This window comes from Podarcis muralis, chromosome W, assembly GCF_964188315.1.
Source record: "Podarcis muralis chromosome W, rPodMur119.hap1.1, whole genome shotgun sequence".
Lineage (NCBI taxonomy): Eukaryota > Metazoa > Chordata > Lepidosauria > Squamata > Lacertidae > Podarcis > Podarcis muralis.
In genome coordinates this window covers 26,941,693-26,966,799 of record NC_135674.1, presented here as the reverse complement: position 1 = coordinate 26,966,799, position 25,107 = coordinate 26,941,693, and the positions used below count along the sequence as shown (strand labels likewise).

The 25,107-nt window shown below is 48.6% G+C and overlaps 1 protein-coding gene across 1 annotated transcript in view; it reads right to left on the bottom strand.

Annotated features, from left to right (window-relative positions):
• Positions 1 to 10,189: 10,189 nt before the first annotated feature.
• LOC144326432 (inositol polyphosphate 5-phosphatase OCRL-like) overlaps positions 10,190 to 25,107 on the bottom strand; it is a 79,206-nt gene continuing 64,288 nt past the window's right edge. The window contains 8 exon segments of the mRNA XM_077922987.1: positions 10,190 to 10,458; positions 11,359 to 11,490; positions 11,574 to 11,685; positions 12,501 to 12,628; positions 13,330 to 13,411; positions 13,935 to 14,054; positions 17,760 to 17,995; positions 18,801 to 18,900. Of these exon segments, the coding sequence (XP_077779113.1) occupies positions 10,190 to 10,458; positions 11,359 to 11,490; positions 11,574 to 11,685; positions 12,501 to 12,628; positions 13,330 to 13,411; positions 13,935 to 14,054; positions 17,760 to 17,995; positions 18,801 to 18,900 (1,179 nt within the window).

Sequence of the window (25,107 nt, the reverse complement as noted above, 5' to 3'; positions counted from 1 at the left end):
GCCCACCGAGTCTCCTTGTTCACAGGCTTCAGCGCCTGTGATTTTAGGGGTCCCCCGCTCGCCGTAGCGGGTCAGACCCGAACTCGCGGAGCAGCCCTTCCTCGGAGCTCGAGGTAAGGACCGCCATTAAGCGATGGCGCCGACCGGAAGTAAGCATCAGTTAAAATTGACCAAAACACCACAAGCATAAATAATTTGGGACAGAAGGTGAACACCAATACAGAGACTATTGAGAAATTGCTTCAGGAATCTACTTTGACCCGAAAGACAGCTGAAGAAGCAAAGGAAATAGCAACTGCTACTGAAGAGAAGATACCACCGATACATAGGCAACTCGACGACTATAGGTTGATGTTCTCTATGATTGAATTGAAGGAGAAACAAACGAATTTGAGGATCAGGGCTGTACCTGAACTTGAGAAAGATAACTTGACTGACTTTCTTAGGAAGGAATTTGCAGACTTCTGGCAATTAGACTTGGGGAAGGAAGAATTTAAGATAGTGAGTGCATTCAGGCTTGGAAGAGGAGGAAAGAAGAACAAGGTGAGAGACTGCCTCATTACCCTTCGAACAAAAGAGGAGAGAGACAAAATCTTGAATCTACATTTCCGAAAGACCTTGGAAATATATCAGTCAAGTGTGGAGATATTTAAGGACATTCCGAAACATCTTTTGGATCTTAGGTCTAATTACGGAGACCTGGTCGCCCTGCTGAGAAGCAACAGAATCATCTTTAGGTGGGAATTCCCCCAAGGCCTGTCTTTTAAATACAAAGGGAGAAAGATAAAAATAAGATCACCTGACAACAAAGATAGATTTTTGAAAGATCACGGAGAAGACCTACAGAAAGAAGCGGAATCTGGAGAAGAGCCAAGAGCACTGGAAAGAGGAATGCTAGATATAGCAAACTTATCTTTTGGATTGCATGGTTCAGAGAAAGTGACACCACCGACAGAACAAGAACAAGCACTTGGCGCAGTTGGAGGAAAAATAAAGTAATTACACTATGGCTCTGCAACTATTAAGTTGGAATTGTAACGGTCTCAACTCCCCCCGGAAAAGGAAAAATGTTTTTCATTTACTAAAAAAGGAACAATTGGACTTGATTTGCCTACAGGAAACACATGTGATAAGGCTACATATTGATTAACAAAAGATTGGGACAGGAGTTTATCTCATCTGACAAAGTTAAAAAAAGAGGAGTAGTGATCTATGCAAAGGAGAGATTATCACCGAAATTTATTTTTAAAGACGACCAAGGAAGATTTGTGGCAATTGAAATTCAAATTCAAGGAGAGAAATTCTTGATAGTAGGAGTTTATGCACCGAATGAGGGGAAATCTGAATTCTTTAAAAAGTTGCATGAGACCTTAATGGACTATAAGGATTACAATTTGATTTTGATGGGGGATATGAACAGAGTGGTATCTACAAATATGGATAAGGCACAAAGACAGGTAGTCACCAAGGATGGTAGACTACTGAAAACTTTTTTTGAGATGACAGACAATTTGGACTTAGTTGATATCTGGAGAACAAAGAACCCCTTGGGTAGAGAGGGAACTTTCTTTTCTGAAGCCAAAATGACATGGACCAGAATTGATCAAATATGGGTAACTAGAGGAATGGCACCAAAGATAAAGAAGGTGGAAATTTGTCCAAAAACCTGCTCCGACCATAATGCTGTGAAGATGGAGATGAAACTAATATCAACTGGCTCTTTTAGATGGAGGATGAATGACACCTTATTTAGAGATGAAAATGTGATTAAGAAGGCCCAAAAAACTATCAGAGACTATTTTGAGATAAATATGAATACTAATGTTGAAAAAAGAGTAATCTGGGACGCAAGTAAAGCCGTCATGAGAGGGTTCTTGATACAACAGAATGCAATAAAGAAGAGAAGTCAAAATGAGAAGAAAGATAAAAGAAAGTGGGAAGAAATTGAGAGCAAAACCAAAGTCTCAGGAGATTTTGAAAGAAATAAAGTTATATCAAGTTCAATATATGAAAATGACGAATCAGGAAATAGAATGGAAGATTAGACAGATGAGACAAAAGACATTTGAATCAGCTAATAAATGTGGGAAATTGTTGGCCTGGCAAATGAAAAAAAGACAAAAATTAAATACTATTACAAATTTAGAAGTGGAAGGAAAGAACATAGAGAACCCAGCCGAGATTAAAAACTGTTTCCAGAGGTACTTTAAACAACTATATACACAAGGGCCACAGAAAGAAACTGACATAGATCGATTTTTGAAGATAAATGGATTACAAAAAATTTCTCAAGAAAATAAATTAATGTTGAACTACAAAATATCTGAACAGGAAATAGAAAGTGCCATTCAGAACATGCAATTAGGTAAATCTCCAGGACCAGATGGACTGACTTCCAGATATTACAGAACTTTAAAAGAATGGTTAGTACAACCTTTAAAGGAAGTCTGTAATGAAATACTGGAAGGGAAAAAGGCACCAGAGTCGTGGAAAGAAGCGTATGTTACACTTATACCGAAAACAGAAACTGAAAAGACCCAGCTCAAAAACTACCACCCCATATCACTACTCAATGTGGATTACAAATTTTTTACAGATATTTTGGCCAAAAGATTTAAAAAAGGGTTGATGGAAGAGATTCATAAAGACCAAGCAGGCTTTCTTCCGGGTAGACACTTGTCTGACAATTTGAGGAATATAATTAACATTTTGGGAAAACTAGAAGTGAATATTAATACTAAGGCAGTTTTGATATTTGTGGACGCGGAGAAAGCTTTTGACAATATTTCTTGGAGTTTTATGAAGAAGAACCTACAGGGGATGGGGGTGGGAGAAGGATTTGGAAATGGTATAAGTGCAGTTTACTCTGAACAAAAGGCCAAGTTAATTGTTAATAACGAGGTGACGGAGGAATTTAAGATAGAAAAAGGAGCACAACAAGGTTGCCCAATTTCCCCATTGCTTTTTATATCAGTCCTGGAGGTTTTGTTGAATATGATTAGAAGGGACCAGTTGGTTAAAGGTGTACAAGTCGGAACGAAACAGTATAAATTGAGAGCATTTGCAGACGATCTAGTACTGACATTACAGGAGCCAGAATCTAGTACTAAAAGAGTTTTGGAACTGATTCAAGATTTTGGTCAGGTTGCAGGATTCAAATTGAATAAATTAAAAACAAAGGTTTTAGAGAAAAATTTAACAGCGATTGAAAGAGAGAGGTTTCAGAATGTGACAGGTTTAACAGTGGTTAAGAAAGTGAAATACCTGGGGATTAATATGACAGCTAAAAATGGGAACTTATTTAAAGACAATTATGAAAAATGCTGGACGGAAGTGAAAAAAGATTTAGAAATTTGGTCAAATTTGAAGCTTTCATTGCTAGGCCGTATTGCTGCGATAAAAATGAATGTATTGCCAAGAATTTTATTTTTGTTTCAAACATTGCAAATTTTGGATAAAATGGATTGTTTCAAGAAGTGGCAGAGAGATATTTCTAGATTTGTCTGGCAGGGCAAGAAGCCCAGAATAAAATTTAAAATATTAACGGATGCAAAGGAAAGAGGTGGATTTGCCCTGCCAGACCTTAAACTTTATTATGAATCAGCAGCGTTCTGCTGGTTGAAAGAATGGCTACTTCTTGAAAACACAGACATTTTGGATTTGGAAGGTTTTAATAATGTATTTGGATGGCATGCATATTTGTGGTATGATAAGGTCAAAGCACATAATGCATTTAAAAACCATATTGTCAGGAAAGCATTGTTTAATGTCTGGATAAGATATAAGGACATGCTTGAAAATAAAACCCCAAGGTGGTTGTCACCGATGGAAGCGAAGGCTCAGAAAAAGCTCAATATGGAGGCCAGATGGCCGAAATATTGGGAAATTTTGGAACAAGTGGGAGACAAACTGAAATTGCAGAGTTATGAAAAACTAAAAGACAAAGTGAGAGATTGGCTTCATTATTATCAAATAATGGAGGCATACAATTTGGACAAAAAAATTGGATTCCAGGTGGAAAAATCAAAATTGGAAACAGAACTGTTAGATCCCAAAACTAAAACTTTGTCAAGGATGTATAACTTGCTGTTGAAATGGAATACTCAGGATGAAACGGTGAAATCTGCTATGATTAAATGGGCACAAGATGTTGGACATAACATTATGATGGCTGACTGGGAACAGTTATGGACTACAGGTATGAAGTTTACGGCATGTAATGCCTTAAGAGAGTATATTATGAAAATGATATACAGGTGGTACATGACACCAGTCAAGTACAATAAATGTTGGAAATGTAAAGAAACTGAAGGTACATTCTTTCACCTTTGGTGGACGTGCCCAAGGATTAAGGCTTTCTGGGAGATGATATATAATGAAATGAAAAAGGTATTTAAATATACCTTCTTGAAGAAACCAGATGCCTTTCTCCTGGGCATCGTAGGCCAATTGGTGCCAAAGAAGGATAGAACTTTCTTTATGTATGCCACGACAGCAGCAAGAATACTTATTGCAAAGTATTGGAAGACACAAGCTCTACCCACCCTGGAAGAATGGCAGATGAAGCTGATGTACTATATGGAACTGGCAGAAATGACCGGCAGAATCCGAGACCAGGGAGAAGAGTCGGTGGAAGAAGATTGGAAGAAATTTAAAGACTATCTACAGAAATATTGTAAAATTAATGAATGTTAGAATGATGTTGGATAAGAAGTTAAGTGGTTTTTAGCTAAAATGCTATAAGGAATATGAAAAATGGATTATTAACAGGTAAAAATTTAATGTTACGATATTTTAAGATTAAAGACTAGGATAAACAAAGAGGGAAAGGATTTCCTGAACTAACAAATTGAATTGGAATACAAAAAAGGGAGGTGTGAGGAGGTCCGGGAAACAAGCAAATGAAAGATAAGTAATGGAAAGATGGAATTGTTTTTAACTATTTTTATTTTGGATTTTTCTTTTTTTCTTTTTTCTTTTTGTAATACTTTGAAAATCTTAATAAATATCTTATATAAAAAAAAGACTTGCCAGTTTCACAGTCCCAACTCCTGCAATTCTCAACGTCTTTCCATCAGCCTGGTGGATCTCTCCATCTTGAGGTGTGAAGGAGATAAAAAGGTGCCGATCCTTTGTTAGATGGCGGGTGGCTCCAGAGTCAATAATAAATCTGGCCTTGGCCTTTGGAGCAGCTTTTCCAGCAAGCAAAACCTTGTTTTCCACTGGCGTGGGCTTTTTCTGCTGCTTGCCCCCCTGCTCCTGGCCATCAAACTTGCCTTTAGCCTTTGGTGAAGCTGTGCCAGCAAACAAAACCTTGTTTTCCACTGGCATGGGCTTTCCACTCCCCTTCTGCTTCGGGCCATCTGCAGGCATCTGTCTCTGTTTATTTCTGGCCTTCCGGCCTCTGCAGAGACGATGACCTTGGTTCCCATGAGAAACAGAGCTCTCAGCTGCCGACTCCTTGGCTCCCCCTGGAGGCTGGTATGCTGCCTGGGATGACATCACAGTCAGCTCCCCCTGCAGCTTACAACCGGTGCCCTCGGCATCCCTGCATTCACTCGCATTCTGGGAAACAGCCAGGACCTCCGATGCAGTCAAACTCTGGGCTGGGATGACCGGCAGATGGGCTACTTTCAAAGCATTCCACATCTGACGTGCTGTCGCATTGCCAGCTAGCGTAGCAATTTCCTCCAGAGAGACGGACAAGACAATTACGTCTATGGCCCTTGAATCTTGGGCCCTCCATCTATCTGTCAGAGGAACTGGAGGGGCTTCACACACAGTATGCCACACTCCAAATTGTCGCAGCAAACTCTCACACCACACAGCCCAGGTCTCATAATTGTGCCAATTTAACTTTGGGCACTCAGTGCCTTCAGAGGCTTGGAAAAACTCCATTCCAGGCTTTTACTTGAGCCGAGAGCCTGTATGCCTTCAAAAACTTCTTATCTTGGCAGCTCATAAATCACGAAGCCTCTGGCGCGGCTCCCAGGCCAATTAAGCCAGCCGGACATAAAAGAGACTCTGCCGCGGCAACAGAAAAGCCTTTGCATTTGCTTTCCCCCACATACCTCTCACAGTCTCTCGCAGTCTTACTCTCCTGTAAGTGCCGTGAACCTGGGCCCGAAACCTGTTGTTGGGATACTGCCAGGGAGACAAAGGCCATCATGGTTCCACGTCGCCTCCGGAAGATCCATCGATCTCCCGTAGATACAGTATCAGTCAATTAGCGACACGAAGCCTCAGAAATAGCTTGCCACATTCCAGAGCTCGTGCACGCTCTATCAGCAGAGTTCGCACAACGAAAGGCGCACTCAGGAGAGCATTATTTATAACTTTATTCAGCGTTGGTCAGAACAAAGAAAAAAACATGACAGCTTGTTTCGATGTCTCAGGCAAAAAGAGAAAAACAAAAGCAATAGACAAAACAGAAACTCACAACAGCCTGTCCCCTTTTTAAGGTGGAATGGAAATATCCTAACAGTTTAATGGGGACCCGGAAAGTTATTTGGATTTTAAGATGGAAATTCAATATTTTCTGGAGCTTGAGAGTGCTCAATTCCCTAACGATGCCCAGACAGTTTCCTACCTAATTAGCCACCTGTCGGGAAGTGCCAAGAGTTGGGTGAGGCCGTTAATTGCCTCTAATCCTGAAGCTCTCAGAAGTTTGCCCAAGTTTTGGCAAGCGATAGACTTTATGTACTCAGATCAAAGTTACATTGACAAGATGCAGGAGGAGCTTTTGGAGTTGAAGCAAGGCAGAGCTACATAAGGAGCTACTGGTCAGAATTTGCGATGTTTGTGCACAAACTGGGATGGGACTTGCAATCAGAGCCTGTGCAAGCTTTGTTTAAGCATGGATTGAACGCGGAAGTTAAGGATGAGCTTGCTAGAGGTCCCCGACCCAAAGATATGGATGAGTTAACGAAGGCTGCACTAGCGGTGTGGCTGAGGCAGGAAGCCAGACTGCGGGAGAGGAAGCAGGGCAAGGGCCGGAGTTTCCATGGTAACCACATTCCTGAAATGCCGGCAGCTGCTTCCGAAGCTCAGCAACTGCAGGAGCCCATGGAAATAGACGCAGCCCGCGCGCGGGAAAGTTCAAAAGCCCAACAGCCAGGCGGGAAAAAGAAAAAAGACTGGCAAGCAGCCAAGAAATGTTTTTTGTGTCAGAAAACCGGGCACTTTGCCAGAGTGTGTCCCAAACATCGTAACTGGCAGGGAATGGTTGGGGCCACTCAACAGGCAGAGGCAGAAGCACCCCAGACTTCGGGAAACGGGGAAGCCTGGCTGGTGGTGAACCGGGGCAACAGCCAGGCTGGAGCAACAGTGAAAGCCCTCGGCTCGGACACCCCAAAGAAAGCATAGTACTGAAGTTGGTGCTGGAACTCCCGAACGGCCACGCAGTGGCGGAGTTTGCCTTGGTGGATTCAGGAGCATCTGCGTCATTTTCCAGCAAAGAGTTTGCAGCGCAGCACCAACTGAACCTGAGGCCTTTGGACTTTCTGTTGCAAGTCACCACCATTGATGGCAGAGAGCTGTTGGGGGGTGAAGTGACCCATCAAACGCCTCCCATGAGGATGCAGGTATCCACCCACTCTGAGGTCATCGCCTTTCATGTGGCCACGTTGGCAGGTCCGCCTATCATACTGGGCATGAGCTGGTTGGCTCTGCACGATCCGGTGGTTTCCTGGCATCAACGATCTCTGACGTTCGGTTCGACGCACTGCATGGAGAACTGTCTGGGCCTAGAGCAACCGTGACCAGCGGAGGCTAGGAGGGCAGCAGCATGCAAGGCAGGGACGACCGAGATTCCTCCATGTTATGGGGATCTATAGGAGGTGTTCAGCGAGAAAGAGGCCGACACGTTGCCACCGCATCGACCATATGACTGCCAGATCAACCTGGTCCTGGGGGACACGTTGCCGGTGGGGAAGTTCTACTCCATGTCGGAGGGAGAGATCAAGGACCTGAAGGACTTTATAGAGAAAAATCTAAAGAGAGGATTCATCAGGGAATCCAAAGCGGCAGGAGGGAGCCCTGTGTTCTTCGTGGACAAGAAGGGGACTAATGAGAAAAGATTGGTCGTAGATTACAGGGTCCTAAACAGCCTGACGGAACCTGTGGCCTTCCCGATGCCCCGGATCGACGATGTGTTCGCCAGGGTGCGGAAGGGGAAAATTTTCACCAAGTTGGACCTCCGGGGGGCCTACAACCTCATCAGAGTACGAGAGGGAGACGAATGGAAGACCACCATGTTCACACAACTGGGGGCGTTTGAGTATCGCGTCATGCCTTTCGGTTTGCAGTCGGGAAGTCACTGTTTCCAAGCCTTCATGCATCACGTGCTTGGGCCGTTGCTGTACCGTAACTGCGTTTGCTTTTTGGACGATTTGCTAGTGTACTCAGACAACGAGAAACAGCATGTAGAAGACGTACGTCAAGTTCTGAGTAGACTCAAGGAGCACCGTTTGTGGGTGAAGTTGGAGAAGTGTCTGTTCCACGTGAAAGAGGTGGATTTCCTGGGTTACCGGCTGTCAGACAAGGGGGTGGCCATGGATCCGGAGAAGGTCAAGGCGGTGGTCGAATGGAAGACCCCAAAGAACCGGAAGGACGTCCAACGCTTCCTGGGGTTCAGCAATTTTTACAGAAAATTCATCAAGGGCTTCGCAAAACTGACGGCACCCATAACAGACTGTCTTAGTGTCAAGAAGAAGTTTGTGTGGATGGAGGAGGCGCAGAGGGGTTTCGAGGAGCTTAAGAGGGCGTTTGTGTCTGAGGAACAGCTGCTGCACGTCAATCCAGAGCGGCCACTCCGAGTGGAGACGGATGCTTCGGACCGGGCGATAGGGGCCGTGTTGCTGCAGCTGGATGAAAAGAGGGAGTGGCGGCCATGTGCTTTTTTTCGCGGAAATTGAAGAAGCCGGAGCAGAACTACACGATCTACGATAAAGAATTGCTTGCGATTGTCGCAGCGTTCAAGCAATGGCGGCATTTCCTGATTGGGGCGAGGCACCAAATTTTGGTGTGCACAGACCACAAGAACTTGGAGTACTGGCGCAAGGCACGGGTGCTGTGCCAGAGGCAGATACGCTGGGCAGAGTTTTTTGCCAACTTTAACTTTAAAATTGAATACGTGCCAGGGGAACAGAATGCGAGGGCGGATGCGCTGTCCCGCAAACCGGAGTACCTGGGAGAGCAAGGACTGCCAGTCGCTAAATTAATGTTCCCAGAAACACAGTGGACATGTGTGTGGGGGGGGGCTTTGGTGAAAGATGATGAACTGGTGAGGCTGCTTAGAGAGGATGACTTTGCAAGGCAAAAGATGGAGGATTTAAGGCAAAAAGGGGGTGTCGAGGGTGGTTTCGAGGTGAAAGGGGGACTCCTGTACTATAGGGGAGCTTTGTATGTCCCAGGTGAAACCCTCAGAAGCAGGATCCTTAAACAGCTCCACGACAGCTGCACAGCGGGGCATTTTGGGCAGCACAAAACCATGTTGCTAGTTACCAGAGAATTCTGGTGGCCCAAGGTGAGGGAGGATGTAAAGGAATATGTGAGAGGGTGTGACACTTGCCAAAGGGCCAAAGGGGAAAGGGCGGCGCCGGCAGGTTTGCTGGAACCTTTGCCCACACCAGGAAAGCCATGGGAGATGGTTGCGGTGGACTTCATCACAGATCTGCCCAAGTCAAAGGGTAAAACAGCAATCATGGTGGTGGTAGACCTACTAACCAAAATGTGCCATTTTGTGGCTTGCTCGCATGCCGTGACGGCGGAAGAAACAGCCAAGCTGTTTGTTGAGCATGTGTTTAGGTTACATGGGGTACCTGCAAGGGTGGTCTCGGACAGGGGAACTCAGTTTACCTCACATTTCTGGCGCAAGCTCATGAATTCATTGCAAGTAGAGGTGAGTTTCACCACGGCGAGACATCCTGAGAGCAATGGGCAGGCGGAGAGGGCAAAAGCTGTTTTGCAACAGTATTTGCGATGTTATGTCAGTCAGAGACAAAACGACTGGGTGGATAAACTAGGTCTAGCAGAGTTTGCATACAACAACACGGAGAATGTGTCCCCAGGTATGACTCCATTCTTTGCCAACCACGGGCGTCACCCGAGGGCTTTCCCGGGGAGGGGAGAGGAGTCGTGGAGTGTGCCTGAGGCAGAACGTTTTGCGGAGGAAATGGAGGCGATCCAATTACAACTTCAATTGAACTTGGAAAGGGCTAAGGAGGTCTACAAGAGGGAGGCCGACAAGCATCGACGACCAGGAGAAGTCATCCGGGTGGGAGACAGGGTGTGGTTGTCCACACAAGGGTTGCCCTGGAGAGGAGGTTGTAAGAAGCTCAAACCTAGGAGGGTGGGGCCGTTTGAGGTGACCCAGCAGGTCAATCCGGTAGCATTTAAACTGAGGCTGCCAGAGAGCATGAGGATACATCCGGTATTTCACAGGTCGCTGCTGTCCCCCTACAGGGAAGGGGGAATGAGACAGGGTAGTGGGGATGGGGAACTTCCACCACCCGAAATGGAGGAGAGGGAGCAGTGCAACGAGGTTATGGAAATACTGGATTCTCGGTGGAGTGGGGAATAGTTAGAGTATCTGGTGGCGTGGGAAGGGGCCCCTAGCTCAGAGAATACCTGCGTATCGGAGGGTTGCTTCGCTGACAAGGGGTTAGTGGAGGAGTTCCACAATTTCTTCCCTGACAAACCCAAGCCCAGGGTGTTCGGCTTGATGGATGATGAAGAGGAGTTCTAGGGATTCCTACCGTCGGAAGAGGAGGAGGAAGACGAGGAAAGCGTTTATTGGGGAACCAGAGGAACTGTGGGTTTGCGGGAGGTTTTTGAGGCCACGGATGAGGAGGAGGAGAGTTTTCCAGGTTTCACCCCCACCACTCCGGAGGAGGGAGAATTGGGTATGGTCGGTTCTCCCGAACGGGGAGGGGCCTTTGAGGAGGGGGTGGATGTCAGGGAATTGGAGGCTGCAGGGGAAACCATGAGGGAGGGAGAGAAATATAGAGAGCCCAAGCCAGCATTCATCAGCGTCTCTTCCTCGTCAGAGGGGGAAAGTGGCAGGGGGGGAGCCTAAAGCAGGACCCAGCCATTCACAGGGCAAAACGAAAAGGAAGCGTCATTTCCGGGAATGGGCTTGTTGGCAGCGTCACAGACGAAAGTCAGATGACTCATCTGGATAGCTGAGTATGGATGTATGTGTTTGATCTCTCATAAATGGCTTTGAAGCTGAACAATAAATCTTGTGAAGAGATGGCGCGATGCCCGGAGTGTTGCTTTACTAGCTTATCAGCACCATCACCCCTCACAGGCAGGCACCAGAGAACAGAGGCTGGGCCTTGCCTCTTCCCTCCCAACTTCGTCTCCAGTCACGCTTGGCCTAGTCCAGGAAGCCCAGGAGGAAGCCGATGGCACGCTGACGCTCCTGTGGGCTCTGCTTCGACAGAACGTTGGGCAGAGGCCGTAGCAGGAGGCTGGCGAAGAGGGTGGCTGCAGGGAAGCGGAAACATTTGCATGAGAGGAGGCGGGAGCAGGAGGAAGGCCAGCTCCCAGCCAGGACAGGCAGGCCTTACCTAGCATGTTGCCACTGACGTTGTTGCTCTCAGAGTATTTCAGCAGCTCCCGCAGGAAAGCCATCACGAAGCGGAACACGTTTTGGTGCGACCGCGGCAACTGGCAGATCACCTGCAAGACAGGGAGGGGAAGTTTGGAGTTTCGATGCAGAGCTTTGCTAGAGGAGGGGCATGGATCACTAGCACAGTGTACTTTTTATGTTTGCAGGTTTAGACCTGGCATTAAAAAAAGAATGTTTAAAATGGTAACCGGACTAGAACTCTGCTGGGAACTTTGGGGAATAATACAACTGTAGAGTCGGAAGGGACCACGAGGGTTAACTAATCGAACCCCCTGCAATGCCTAAGGTGGGGCTCGAACTCAGGACACTGAGATGAAGAGTCTTATGCTCTACCAACTGAGATATCTTGGGGGAAGGACCATAGCTCTGCAGTAAACCACCTGCTTTTCATGCAGAAAGTCTCAGGCTCCACCCCCAGCATCTCCCAGGAGGGTAGGGAACATCCCTTGTCTGAAATCCTGGAGAGCCACTGCTTGTCAATTTCGACAATACTGAGCTAGATGGCCCAGTATATGGCCGCTTCCTGGGTTGGAAATTCAAGCGAGGTTCACTGAAACAGGTGGGCTATTGTTACAACTCCTGGTCAGAAAGCAAAAAGGCAACATGTGCGCACCCCACCCCCCTCCACAACCGAGAGGGGTGGTTATCAAAGGAGACATCAGCAACCTCTGCAGTTAAGAAGGCTTCCCAGACCAGACTAGCCCTCCTGCCAGTGTGCCGGTTTACTGGCTTTCAGGGATGTTTTAGTGGATTTCCTATTATTCGCGGCAACATTTGGACTAGATGACTTTGGAAATCCCTTCTGATTCTATGCTTCTGTACACACCACAGACCAGCCAGGAAGAGATGGGGCTCTGGGGCCGACCTGGCGACAGAGGTGGCTGTCATGTGAGCACTCAAGGCAGCGCTGATACAGCTCATAGCAAAGGACTGGTTCTGGCACTGCCTCCAGGAAGATGAGCAGAGCTTCGGCCACCGAGTGGTCACTGCCAACTATTGACAGCCTGGCAAGGGAAGTGTTCTGTCCTGTTACCTGCAGCCTGCCTCCTTCCCAGGCTGGTCCAAAGCAAGAAGCTTGGTCCTTATACATCTGGGCCCACCTTGCAAGTTCCCCCTTTTGGCGCAAGGTAGACCTTGAACCCACAGCCCTGAGATTAAGAGTGTCACGCTCTACCAACTGAGCCACCCCACTGTAATTATCCCACACCTCCCCTCTTGACAAAGCTGCCTGCAAAGCTGATCTGCCGAGGAAATGTCCTTCTGCAGGCATGGTTTCAATCCAAACAACAAATACTGGTGGTCAACTCCAAAAGTGCAGTCAACAAACCCTGCTTGCCAAAGAACAATTGAACGCACCCTTGAAGCTCCTTTGCAGCCATGTCTTTACCTGTCTCCACACCTGATACCACGTATGATGCTAGATGTGGGGCCTGCGGGCCTGTCAAGATTCCCCACCTCTGCTCTATCTAGCCAGGCTGATGTTTTCAAATGGGGGTTAAAGCTGTTAAGCTGTTTGGATGCATGACTGGACTTTACTGTGGGCATTTCATTTTGATGTGTCCCAGAGCCTTAAGGATGGGGTGGCCTAGGAACCTAAGCCACCAGGTATATAAAAGTGAGGTCCACTCCAGCCAAGAGCTAAAGAAAACCACCAAGCAGCCCTGCTCCCCAACAATGTCCCCCAAAGAGGATACAGATCTCGGGAATGCTGGTGTCCAGGCACTCAGTTATCTCCTGCAGCTCGTCCTGCGTGCCCGGGGTCTGGAAGAGGTCCTCCTGAAGCAGAGTATCACCCATGCGTTAGGAAGGGATGAGGTACATCCTGGATAGCATGAAGAACAATCCAGCCCTGGGGTGCATAATGTGAGGTCGAGGAATGCCACAATGGAGAGAAGCCCATCACCAAGAGAGCTGGCACAAGGGCTGAGAATTGTATCCCGCCTGCTTTCCACAGTAGCATTCCTACTACCCTTCTCATGATTTTGGGCAATGGGAGAGTGGAATCATTCCCCGCTTCTTCTAGTGGCGAGTCTCAGAAAGCCGCTTTGCTAGGGATAGACAGACAATGGTTGGGAACACTTGGGTTCTTCTGAGCCACTCTAAGGAATAGCATATGCTGGATGTCCCACCCGCTACCGCTCCACCAAGCTGCCACTATACTCACAGCAGGAGCTTGTAAGAGCGAGTTGGTAGCTAAGATATAAATAAATTGTGACGTTTGGAACCTGCACACCCCAAAACGGGTACTGGATTCCGGCCAACACCCATCCTTTAAATGGTACAGTCCCCCTCAGCTCACTTGGTGGCAGGCATTCTTGAAGAGGTGGTCCACCAAAAGCCATATCTCCTTGGGTATGTGCAAAGGCCGCTCAGTGGAGTCATCACCATCTTGGGGTACTATATCCAGAAACTGCTTCTCCTGGAGGTCCAATGACAAGCGGGACTGGCATGAGAGCCTGACAGAATGTGTGCCTGTATGCATTCTTTCCTTGCTCCAGCTGGGTGGACAAGTCTTGCCCTCTGAAGCCACAACTAGGGCTGGGCGATAGCTGGCTTTCAACACGGTGATATATCACTAGCTAAACATTGCAATACACCAATATATCACGATGTCTGAAATAAGATGGAGCTATGTAGAGGCATTGGCTGGCTTCACGGTTTCCCCCGCATTGTGATTTTTGCTGCCCCCTGAAGGAGGGCAGGGGAAAGCTGAACCGGCAGAGTGCACAGGGGCTGCAGGAATCTAGAGAAGCATTGTCTGGCTTCACAGTTTTCTCCCACATTGTTTTTTTTTTTTTTTGCATAGTACACACACACATCATGATTCGCAATATATTGCCAGGTCAGAAATTATGCAACCAGTATCACTATATAGACTTCAAACTGATTTGAAAATATATATAAATTAACATATCACCTGGCCCTAGCCACAACAAGCATCTCAAGTGGGAAAACAAAAAACAAATTGTTCGCACCCTAAATCCAAGCTCCCCCTCCCCCTATTAATATGCAGCTAGTAATCCTCCCACTCCAGATGTGCAGTTCACCCAAAAGCTTACTAAATATGCAGCTGTGGACATGAGGGTTGGCTAACATTTTATTTAAATTGCTGGAACCTGCCCTGGGACCTTAGGGTGAAGGGCAGGAAATAAGTAACAAAAACAGCAACAGAACATGGATGGGCCTTCATAGGTTGATGGGCTGCAGCCCCAGCCAGCATGATGAGATGATTGGGTCACATGTTCACCACCCCTTGTCTAGAACATGTTGCAGAGGCAGTGGTAGAAACTGAACAACAGCTGGAGCCCCAGCCCACTACTTTGTATGGGCAATGCAGCACACAGCAGCTGGTGAACAATGCCTCCTGCCTCCTTCCCATCTTCCTCTCCAGAAATGTTCAGGGTGGTTAGTTCTATCTCAAGCTACCACATTCAAGAGAAAGAGAAAGAGAGGAGGGGGGAGCAAGAGAGCTTTAGGAGCACAGCAATGGCAAGCAGCCCATCACTAAAAGGAGTTGGCAAGGATGGAGAATTTGATTCCAACTCCACTTCCTCTCATCCCCAGGGAAGCTGTTGATTAGGACCCAATTCATCCCCACCACCACCCCGCTGCCAATACTCCCCGCCCCTGTCTTGAGAGAGTGTGTGTGTGTGTGTGTATTGGTGTGGGGAATGACACATACTGTATCAGAGTCTTAGTGCAAGAGTAGCTGATGCATGCTAAAGAACACAGAAGCCTTGCTAGGTTAGATCAGCATTTTGTTCCCACAATGGCCAACCACATGCCCTTGGGAGTCCATAGGGACACGGGGACAATAACACTCTGTCCATCATGTTCCCCAGAAACTAGTAATCAAAAGCATGTGGTTTATGATAATAGCGGCAATAAATAGCCCTGACAGGTAGCCACTGATAAACCTATCCTCCATGATTCTAAATGTCTACAGCTGTCCAAATTGACAGTCACCACTGTCTCCTTGATGAATCCCTAGCCGGAATTAAGATTGCCGGAAGAAATATCAACAACCTCAGATATGCAGATGACACAACCTTGATGGCAGAAAGTGAGGAGGAATTAAAGAACCTTTTATTGAGGGTGAAAGAGGAGAGCACAAAATATGGCCTGAAACTCAATATCAAAAAAACGAAGATCATGGCCACTGGTCCCATCACCTCCTGGCAAATAGAAGGGAGAGAAATGGAGGCAGTGAGAGATTTTACTTTCTTGGGCTCCATGATCACTGCAGATGGTGACAGCAGCCACGAAATTAAAAGACGCCTGCTTCTTGGGAGAAAAGCAATGACAAACCTAGACAGCATCTTAAAAAGTAGAGACATCACCTTGCCAACAAAGGTCCGTATAGTAAAAGCTATGGTTTTCCCAGTAGTGATGTATGGAAGTGAAAGCTGGACCATAAAGAAGGCTGACCGCCGAAGAATTGATGCTTTTGAATTATGGTGCTAGAGGAGACTCTTGAGAGTCCCATGGACTGCAAGAAGATCAAACCTATCCATTCTTAAGGAAATCAGCCCTGAGTGCTCACTGGAAGGACAGATCCTGAAGCTGAGGCTCCAATACTTTGGCCACCTCGTGAGAAGAGAAGACTCCCTGGAAAAGACCCTGATGTTGGGAAAGATGGAGGGCACAAGGAGAAGAGGACGACAGAGGACAAGATGGTTGGATAGTGTTCTCGAAGCTACCAGCATGAGTTTGACCAAACTGCGGGAGGCAGTGGAAGACAGGAGTACCTGGCGTGCTCTGGTCCATGGGGTCATGAAGAGTCGGACACGACTAAACGACTAAACAACAACAACTGTCTCCTTGTGGCTATGATAATACACCCAAGTAGATATGATTTCGAGAGGAGTGACATTTCCCTGAGCCACCCCAAAGCAGCCACTACCGCTTCCCAAATGCCAGTGCTCAGGTGGTAAGAGTAAGCCAGAGTGGCATAGTCTGTGCAGCAGTTGCTGAGCACAGAGACAAGGAGAAAACTGGCTCTTGGGGCCAGAGGGGGCTGGCGCCTGCATCATGAGACTGAGCTTTCTGCCTCCCGTGCTGCCAATCGCAAGCGGACCCAGAGCCGAGCAGCGCAAAATCAGTTACAAGCAGTGATGGCAAATTCTGGTTTCGTCTCCGTTCTCCTCTGCCGAGTTCTACAAGGGCCACGTTGAGACTAGGGAAGAGACCAAAGCAGAGAGCTAGAGCCACCACCTGGACTGGATTTGAGTCAGAAGGCAGGCAGGTGCGGGTTGCCTGAGAGGAAAGTCAGGTTGGTGGGGTAGTGCCTGGTTTGCCCTAAGGGACCAGCTGCCACTGCATGGAGCAGCTGCTGATCGTTGACAAGGGCAACTCCATTTACGTGCCTTCGAGGCACATGCACACTGCCGCAAAGCTGGAAGGGGCACTTGAAGGGGCCAAAATGTCCCCCCCAAGAGCACAAAAGCGGCAAAGCGGCATGGAAACAGCATCTCGACTCCCTCCCAGGAGCTTTGGCACCGACCTTTCAGGCCTGTGGAGAGTTGGAGCAAGGAGTTTTGCAGGGAGGCTGCTGGTTTTCAAAAGGCCTTTCAAAAGGGTTTCCGGAAGTTTAGAGGGTGTTTGCAGGCTTTTCCAATGCTGTCCCCAATATACGCAATTTCATTTAAACGCACGGTACCTCGGAACGCAACCCCCGTGTCAACGGGGCGTTGTCTGTACCTACAAGAACATCTAGAGGATATCAAACCAGCTGTTACCTTCTCCCTGAGATCAGAGGAGGAAGGCAAGAGCAAAAGACAACCAAGGGTGTTAATGGCACAGGCCCTGAGAAGAGAAAGAAACAGCCCGTTGGCTGAACAGTATCTGGGCAGATGGCAGGGAAATGCACACGGTTCAGTGGCCCTGCGAAAGGGCAGGTGGGAGGACAAGAACGTGGGATGACTCAGTCAACGCAAACAACGGGCATGAACAGCACACAGGAAGCGAATGCACAGCTACAGAAGCTGAAGCTGAATGCAGTGGAGGACCCCCAGGCCACACATTTCTGAGTGGAAGAGCAGCTGTTTTTCAAGCAGGCAAGCAGAGTGGGAAGGGTAGACATTCAGCAAATGAACCTGCCAGGTAAATGAACCCCTTTCCCTACCAGGTCAATAAGTCTGGTGACGGGAACTTCACAAATCAGCTGCCTCATCCAGCACAAGGCTTCCAAGGAGGTCCCGAAGCCGCTTGGTAGGTAGCTCTCACTGATGGTGAGGAAATAGTCCTTGCCACGGTCAAGGTGAAGGACAAAGATATCCTCAATCTTATCTTCTCTTGAATTGAGAAGCGTCACAGAGTCCTTGCTGATGTACACATCCAGGGAAATGTCCACCGTCTCATCTAAAACGGGAGGAGGTCAGGTAGATACACTCTTTGGCACAGCCAAGTTTGTTTGTTTGTAAATTAAAAGTGAAGATAGTGAATAATTTAACAGAAGGACACAATATAAGCCTGCTGGATCAGGCCAATGGCCCATCTAGTACAGCATCCTGTTCTCACAGGTGTATGGGGAAAACCTTAACTTCAAGAATTAGGAAAAGAAGCTACTCAATTCCCACCCCCACCCCACTTTCCTCTCTATTCCTCCAAAGCAGCAGCAGATGGTGACAGGATACTGGGGGGGGGGGGGGTTAAGAGAAAGTGATCCTAACAAAAGAATATAAAAAGGGAAAGCATTTATTTGTCTCCTAAAGGATTTTTGCACCCCCAATGTAACTTTCTTTTTTAGTCTACATGTCATTGAGTTTTTAAAAGTTTGGCTAGTTCTATATGTTCCCCAATATATTTTTGTTCCTCCACAACGTAAAAATACGCATTTATTTTTTTTAAGTAATTTTTTGACGGACTGCTCTCACTGGTTCCCTGCGATGCCAAAAGGTTTTTTGGGACCCTTCAGCATTTTGGGGCTTCAATTCATTTGTGTGTGTGTGTGTTTGTTTAAAGCTGGTCACACACACTTTTACACTTTGGGCTCACCTGCTTTAATGTGTGGCCCTTGGAGGCTTGAGCATGGGGCAATGTAGCCCACAAATGTTAAGCCTCCCCTGCTCTACAAAACTCCCAAGGTTTGATGGAGGAGGGTTGGGAAGAGGAGGGGAAAAGGGGGTTTGCAGCAAACCCTCTTTAAGGGGCTATTCGTCTTTACCTCCCTCCAGTGAGGGAAGGAATTCGTTCTCCATTCTGTCCATCAACTGAACAATATCCTCAAACACTTTCTGGTACCGTCGGTCATCCACAACCTTCACCTATGGGGGGGGGGGGACAGAGCACATTTGTTGGGGCTATGGACTAAAAAGGGGGGCATGTGTTAAGAGCAGAAATGCCTGATGCACCCCCCCCCCTGTTCCCAGCCCTGAAAGAGGCAAGTACTGTAACTCTGGGAGCTTCCCCAGGGATGGCAGCGGTTGCGTGGCAAGTCCCCTCCCCCCAAGTGAAATGAAGACACTGGACACATTATTTAAGATTAATGGGTGTAAAAGGCCACAACTTTATTGATTACAGGAATTGGAAGGTATTGGCCTTAGGCATTGGCTCCTATCGACTACCCGGCATGGGGACCGGGAAGGGTTATCCACCAGCCGTGGGAGTCTTGTTGAAGTACGCCAACTAGGATCCCACGGGTGTCACTGCTCGGGGGCGTGCCGGAGGCCCTCACCTCCCTTGGTTTCGGACAGGGCAACGCCCTCTGGAGTCCTCTACCAGACTACCCTTTTCCTTGGGGGAAGGTGATGGCGCTTCCTTCCCCCTTCATTTGCATAACAATTACCCCTGCCAATGCCTAACCGCCAATCAAGCAAAGCTCGCCGCCAATACCTTCAAACCTGTAACCAACTCCTAATCCCGGCCATGATGTCCCCCAACCAAATGTCATTTCCAACATCTGACAGATGCATGCCATCAACTCTGTAGAGGGCCTCGTTGCTGTAATTGATGGTGGGGTGGCTAATGACACACCCACCCAGAGCCGCCACTCTACGCGCCACAGCCCGCTCCAACACTTTTCTTGCTCTATTGATTGCAACCGGGCTCAAGCTATCCCTCCATGTCCTCCTCTCAAGCAACGAGGACCACAAGATAGTAATGTTTGGATAAACCGCCATCAGATCAGCAAAGTCATCGAAAATGTTCCATCTCAAGTCTATAGCTTTGCGGTATGCTAGGTCATTCTCCCCCAACTGGATAACCAAGGCATCAGGTGGGCCCTCAGAAGCAGCTCTCGCCATCACGGCTGGCTTGAATTCATTCCAGCGCATCCCTCTTCGCGTAATCCAAGCCACCTCAACATTTGAAGGTAAGTTCAAGTTTTGCCCCAAACCGGTGCTCATGGCTCGATTCTTAGCCCAATGCACAATGCTGTGGCCCACCAACCAGATGCGCACCCTCATGTATTCTGGAAGGAAAATGAACAGAAAAACCCAGGTCAGGAACCAGGCAGCTAGTCATAGATTCTTTCTAACATACGCTTTATACGCATTAGATTTCCACCGCCCCAAGTCCTTTATCCTCTCAGTTGAGAGCCCGAGGTGTACCGCAATGGTAGCGGCTCCAATCCGAAAGGAGTGAGCCGCAAATTCTGCCGCAGGCAGCCCGCATGCTGCCAATGCCATGCGCATCACACAAGTAAACTGGTGCCTGGCCAAGAGCGATTCATCCGCGTGAATCATGAAAGGGCCGGGTCTGTTGGGTCTTAAATAGAGGAAACGCCAAGTATCCCTAACCGGGCAAGGTCCACTCCCTTGTGCCGCTGGTAAGCGAAGGAGGGCCCCTTTACCCTGCTGGTCCATCTTAGAGCTCCGTACTTGCACCATCAGGTCAGTACTGGACAGGGTCAGGTCACTTAGGAGGATGCCCCTTTGGCTGTGGGCCGCCCCCCCTTCACATACAACCTCCCCTATACGGAGGGCACCAAAGAAGGCCATGGAATAAGCAGCTGAGAATAGGCGAGCTTCATATTTTGACCAGCATATTGTTCTTAATTTCTTATGGATCTGGGTCAGAATGTCGAAAGTTATGGGACCTCTTGTCAGTGCTAGGGGGCTGGAGCCTGCACCAACCCTCTAAGGCCTTAGGCACTACAAATTCAGCGCACGGATCTGTGGCAAACAAGGCTTTACAAAAGTATGAAATCCCTGCGGACTGGATGTTAAGAGTCTTTGGTGCCCTGCCCAGCTCCTTCAGGTGGGCTAAGTAGTGGAGGACCTCCCTCGTTGAAGGAACTGAATCCTGCCTCGCGTTGGGTATACTGTTGTGAAACTTTAGGAAGTCGGCCCACGCTTTCTTATAAGATCTCATTGTGGAAGGGGCAACTGCACCCAATACTCCCTTCATCACTTCTCGCTCCCGAGGCTCCAGAGATGCTCCGGGAAAGGCAGCGGTGACTGTTGTGCATCCAGCGCTAATGAGCGAAAACGCTCCATCTGAAAACAAGACAGAGCATCCGCGATGTCATTATAATAATAATAATAATAATGTTTTATTATTTATACCCCGCCCATCTGGCTGAGTTTCCCCAGCCACTCTGGGCGGCTCCCAATCAGTGTTAAAACAGTACAGCGTTACATATTAAAAACTTCCCTGAACAGGGCTGCCTTAAGATGTCTTCTGAATGTCAGGTAATTATTGATCTCTTTGACATCTGATGGGAGGGCGTTCCACAGGGCGGGCGGCACTACCGAGAAGGCCCTCTGTCTGGTTCCCTGTAGCCTCACTTCTCGCAATGAGGGAACCGCCAGAAGGCCCTCGGCGCTGGATCTCAGTGTCCGGGCTGAATGATGGGGGTGGAGACGCTCCTTCAGGTATACAGGACCGAGGCCGTTTAGGGCTTTAAAGGTCAGCACCAACACTTTGAATCGTGCTCGGAAACGTACTGGGAGCCAATGCAGGTCTCTCAGAACCGGTGTTATATGGTCCCGGCGGCCACTCCCAGTCACCAGTCTAGCTGCCGCATTCTGGATTAATTGCAGTTTCCGGGTCACCTTCAAAGGTAGCCCCACGTAGAGCGCGTTGCAGTAGTCCAAGCGTGAGATAACTAGAGCATGCACCACTCTGGCGAGACAGTTCGCGGGTAGGTAGGGTCTTAGCCTGCGTACCAGGTGGAGCTGGTAGACAGCTGCCCTGGACACAGAGTTAACCTGCGCCTCCATGGACAGCTGTGAGTCCAAAATGACTCCCAGGCTACGCACCTGGTCCTTTAGGGGCACAGTTACCCCATTCAAGACCAGGGAATCCCCCACACCAACCCGCTCCCTGTCCCCCAAAAACAGTACTTCTGTCTTGTCAGGATTCAACCTCAGTCTGTTAGCCGCCATCCATCCTCCAACCGCCTCCAGGCACTCACACAGGGCCTTCACCGCCTTCACTGGTTCTGATTTAAAGGAGAGGTAGAGCTGGGTGTCATCTGCGTACTGATGAACACCCAGTCCAAACCCCCTGATGATCTCTCCCAGCGGCTTCATATAGATATTAAAAAGCATGGGGGAGAGGACAGAACCCTGAGGCACCCCACAAGTGAGAGCCCAGGGGTCTGAACACTCATCCCCCACCACCACTTTCTGGACACGGCCCAGGAGGAAGGAGCGGAACCACTGTATGACAGTGCCCCCAGCTCCCAACCCCTCTAGACGGTCCAGAAGGATGTTATGGTCGATGGTGTCAAAGGCCGCTGAGAGATCCAGCAGAACTAGGAAACAGCTCTCACCTTTGTCCCTAGCCCGCTGGAGATCATCAACCAGTGCGACCAAGGCAGTTTCAGTCCCATGGTGAGACCTGAATCCCGATTGGAAGGGATCCAAATGGTCCGTTTCCTCCAGGCGTGCTTGGAGTTGTTCAGCAACCACCCGCTCAATCACCTTGCCCAAGAATGGCAGATTTGAGACTGGGCGATAGTTGGCCAAATTGGCCGGGTCTAAAGATGTTTTTTTAAGAAGCGGTTTAATGACCGCCTCTTTCAGCGGGTCTGGGAAGGCTCCCTCACAGAGGGAAGCATTCACCACCCCGCAGAGCCCATCGCCCAGCCCTTCCCGGCTCGCTTTTATCAGCCAGGATGGGCAAGGATCAAGGAGACAGGTGGTCGGTTTCACTTTTCCAAGCAGCCTGTCCACATCCTCGGAGGTAACAGACTGGAATTGATCCCATGTAACAGGACCAGACAGAACTCTAGCACTCTCCCGCCCTGGCCCTGCTCCCACGGTGGAGTCTACCTCCTTCTGAATCTGAGCGATTTTATCTGCAAAAAACTTTGCAAAAGCATTGCAGGAGATCTTGGGGTCCCTACCAGGCCCCGGTGGTACAGGTGGTTCCGATAGATTGCGAACCACCTGAAAAAGTCTCCTGCTGCTGTTTTCTGCAGATGCAATGGAGGCGGCGAAGAAGGCCCTCTTCGCCGTCGCCATTGCCACTTGGTAGGCTCGACGTTGAGCTCTAACCCGTGTCCGGTCTGATTCAGAATGAGTTTTCCGCCACCGGCGCTCTAGCCGTCTCAACGATTGTTTCATCACCCTCAGCTCCGGGGAAAACCACGGGGCTGTCCGGGCTCCATGCAATCGGAGAGGGCGCTTCGGAGCCAGACAGTCAATAGCCCTGGTTAACTCCGCATTCCAGCGTGCCACCAGGGAATCAGCTGAAAGGCCATCAACTTGGGATAAAGCATCCCCTACCACTCTCTGGAAGCCAATTGGATCCATTAAGTGGCGGGGGCGGACCATCCGAATCGGTCCCACCTCCCTGCAGAGGGGAAGGGTCGCGGAGAAGTCCAGTTGCACCAGGAAGTGATCTGACCATGGCACTTCTTTTGTTTCGCTTTTAGTTAGTGTCAGATCACCAACGTCCATAGAGGTGAACACCAAGTCTAAGGCATGTCCATGGCTATGAGTTGGGCCAAACTTATTCAGGGACAGCCCCATGGAGGCCATGCTTTCCACGAAGTCCCGAGCGGCCCCTTGTAAGGTCGTGTCGGCATGGATGTTAAAATCCCCCAGGACAACCAAGCTAGGTGTCTCCAGGAGCATATCCGCCACGACCTGAAGCAGCTCGGGCAGGGAATCCTTGGTGCAGCGGGGAGGTCGGTTCACCAGTAGGAATCCTGTACTGCCCCTATTGCCCAACTTCCAGAACATGCACTCAGAGAACTTAACGCCAGGCACGAATTTGGCTGAAATATATGTATTCTGCTCAAGGCACAAGAGGACAAAGGACCGTAACAGGTTTCCCACTCTGGTAGAATGTGCAGACTGTCTAGAAAGAACCGCTACTACTGACTGATTGTCTGTATTGAAACAAACCCTATGATTGCGAAACTGTCCCACCCATAAATGTACTGCCACTACAATAGGAAAAAAATCTAAAAATGTAAGGTCTCGAGTAATGGGCTTGCCCTGCCAGTCTGCAGGCCACCTTTGAGCGCACCACTGTCCCCTGAAATAAACACCAAATCCCAGAGAACCCGTCGCGTCTGATTGCACTTGCAAGTCAGCCTTGAGAGCCATGGTATCTTCCCATAAGGATATGCCGTTATATCTGTCGAGGAATTGAAGCCAGACTCCCAGATTGGACTTAACTTCTTTGGAGAGGCGTACCCTATGCTGGGGCGCCCTAAGGCCCGCTGACAATCTGGCCAGGCGGCCACAAAAGGGCCGGCCTGGTGCCACCACCCTACAAGCAAAATTTAAGTGACCTAACAGAGATTGAATTTGTCTAAGGGTAACCTTCTTTAGGGGCAGGAGCTGCTGTATCAATGCCTTAAGGGCGACCAGTTTTTCCAGGGGGAGCCTAGAAGTTTGGGCCACAGTGTCTAACTCAATGCCCAAATAGACCAGAGATGTGGCTGGGCCCTCCGTTTTGTCAGCTGCCAGTGGTACTCCGAGGTCCCCCGCTAGAGTTGTGAATGCCTCCAAGAGGGCAGAGCATCGCTGTCTATTATCTGTGACCAGAATAAAGTCGTCCAGGTAATGCGACATGCCCAGCGACCCTGTTCTGAAGCACAGGGCCCAATCGAGAAACGTACTAAAGGACTCTAATGCTGAGCATGCGACGGAGCAGCCCATAGGCATTGCTTTGTCAATGAAATACGCCCCCTCAAATCGAAACCCCAACCAACGGAAATCTGATGGATGCACCGGCAGGAGGCGGAATGCGGATTCGATGTCACATTTTGCTAGAAGTGCTCCTCGCCCAAATCTGCGAATCATTTTAACTGCCTGGTCAAAAGAGGCGTATTTCACCGTACACAGTTCCTGAGGTATCACATCATTGACAGAGCCTCCCCTTGGGTAAGAGAGGTTGTGGATCATGCGAAACTCCCCCGGAGCCTTTTTCGGTACAATGCCCAGCGGGGATAAGTGAAGCTCCTCTGGGGGGGCTCGGAAAAGGGACCTGCAACCCTACCTGCCGTGATTTCCTTCTGTATCTTTTTCCTAACTATATCAGGCCTTTCCCGTACAGACTTCTGATTTTGG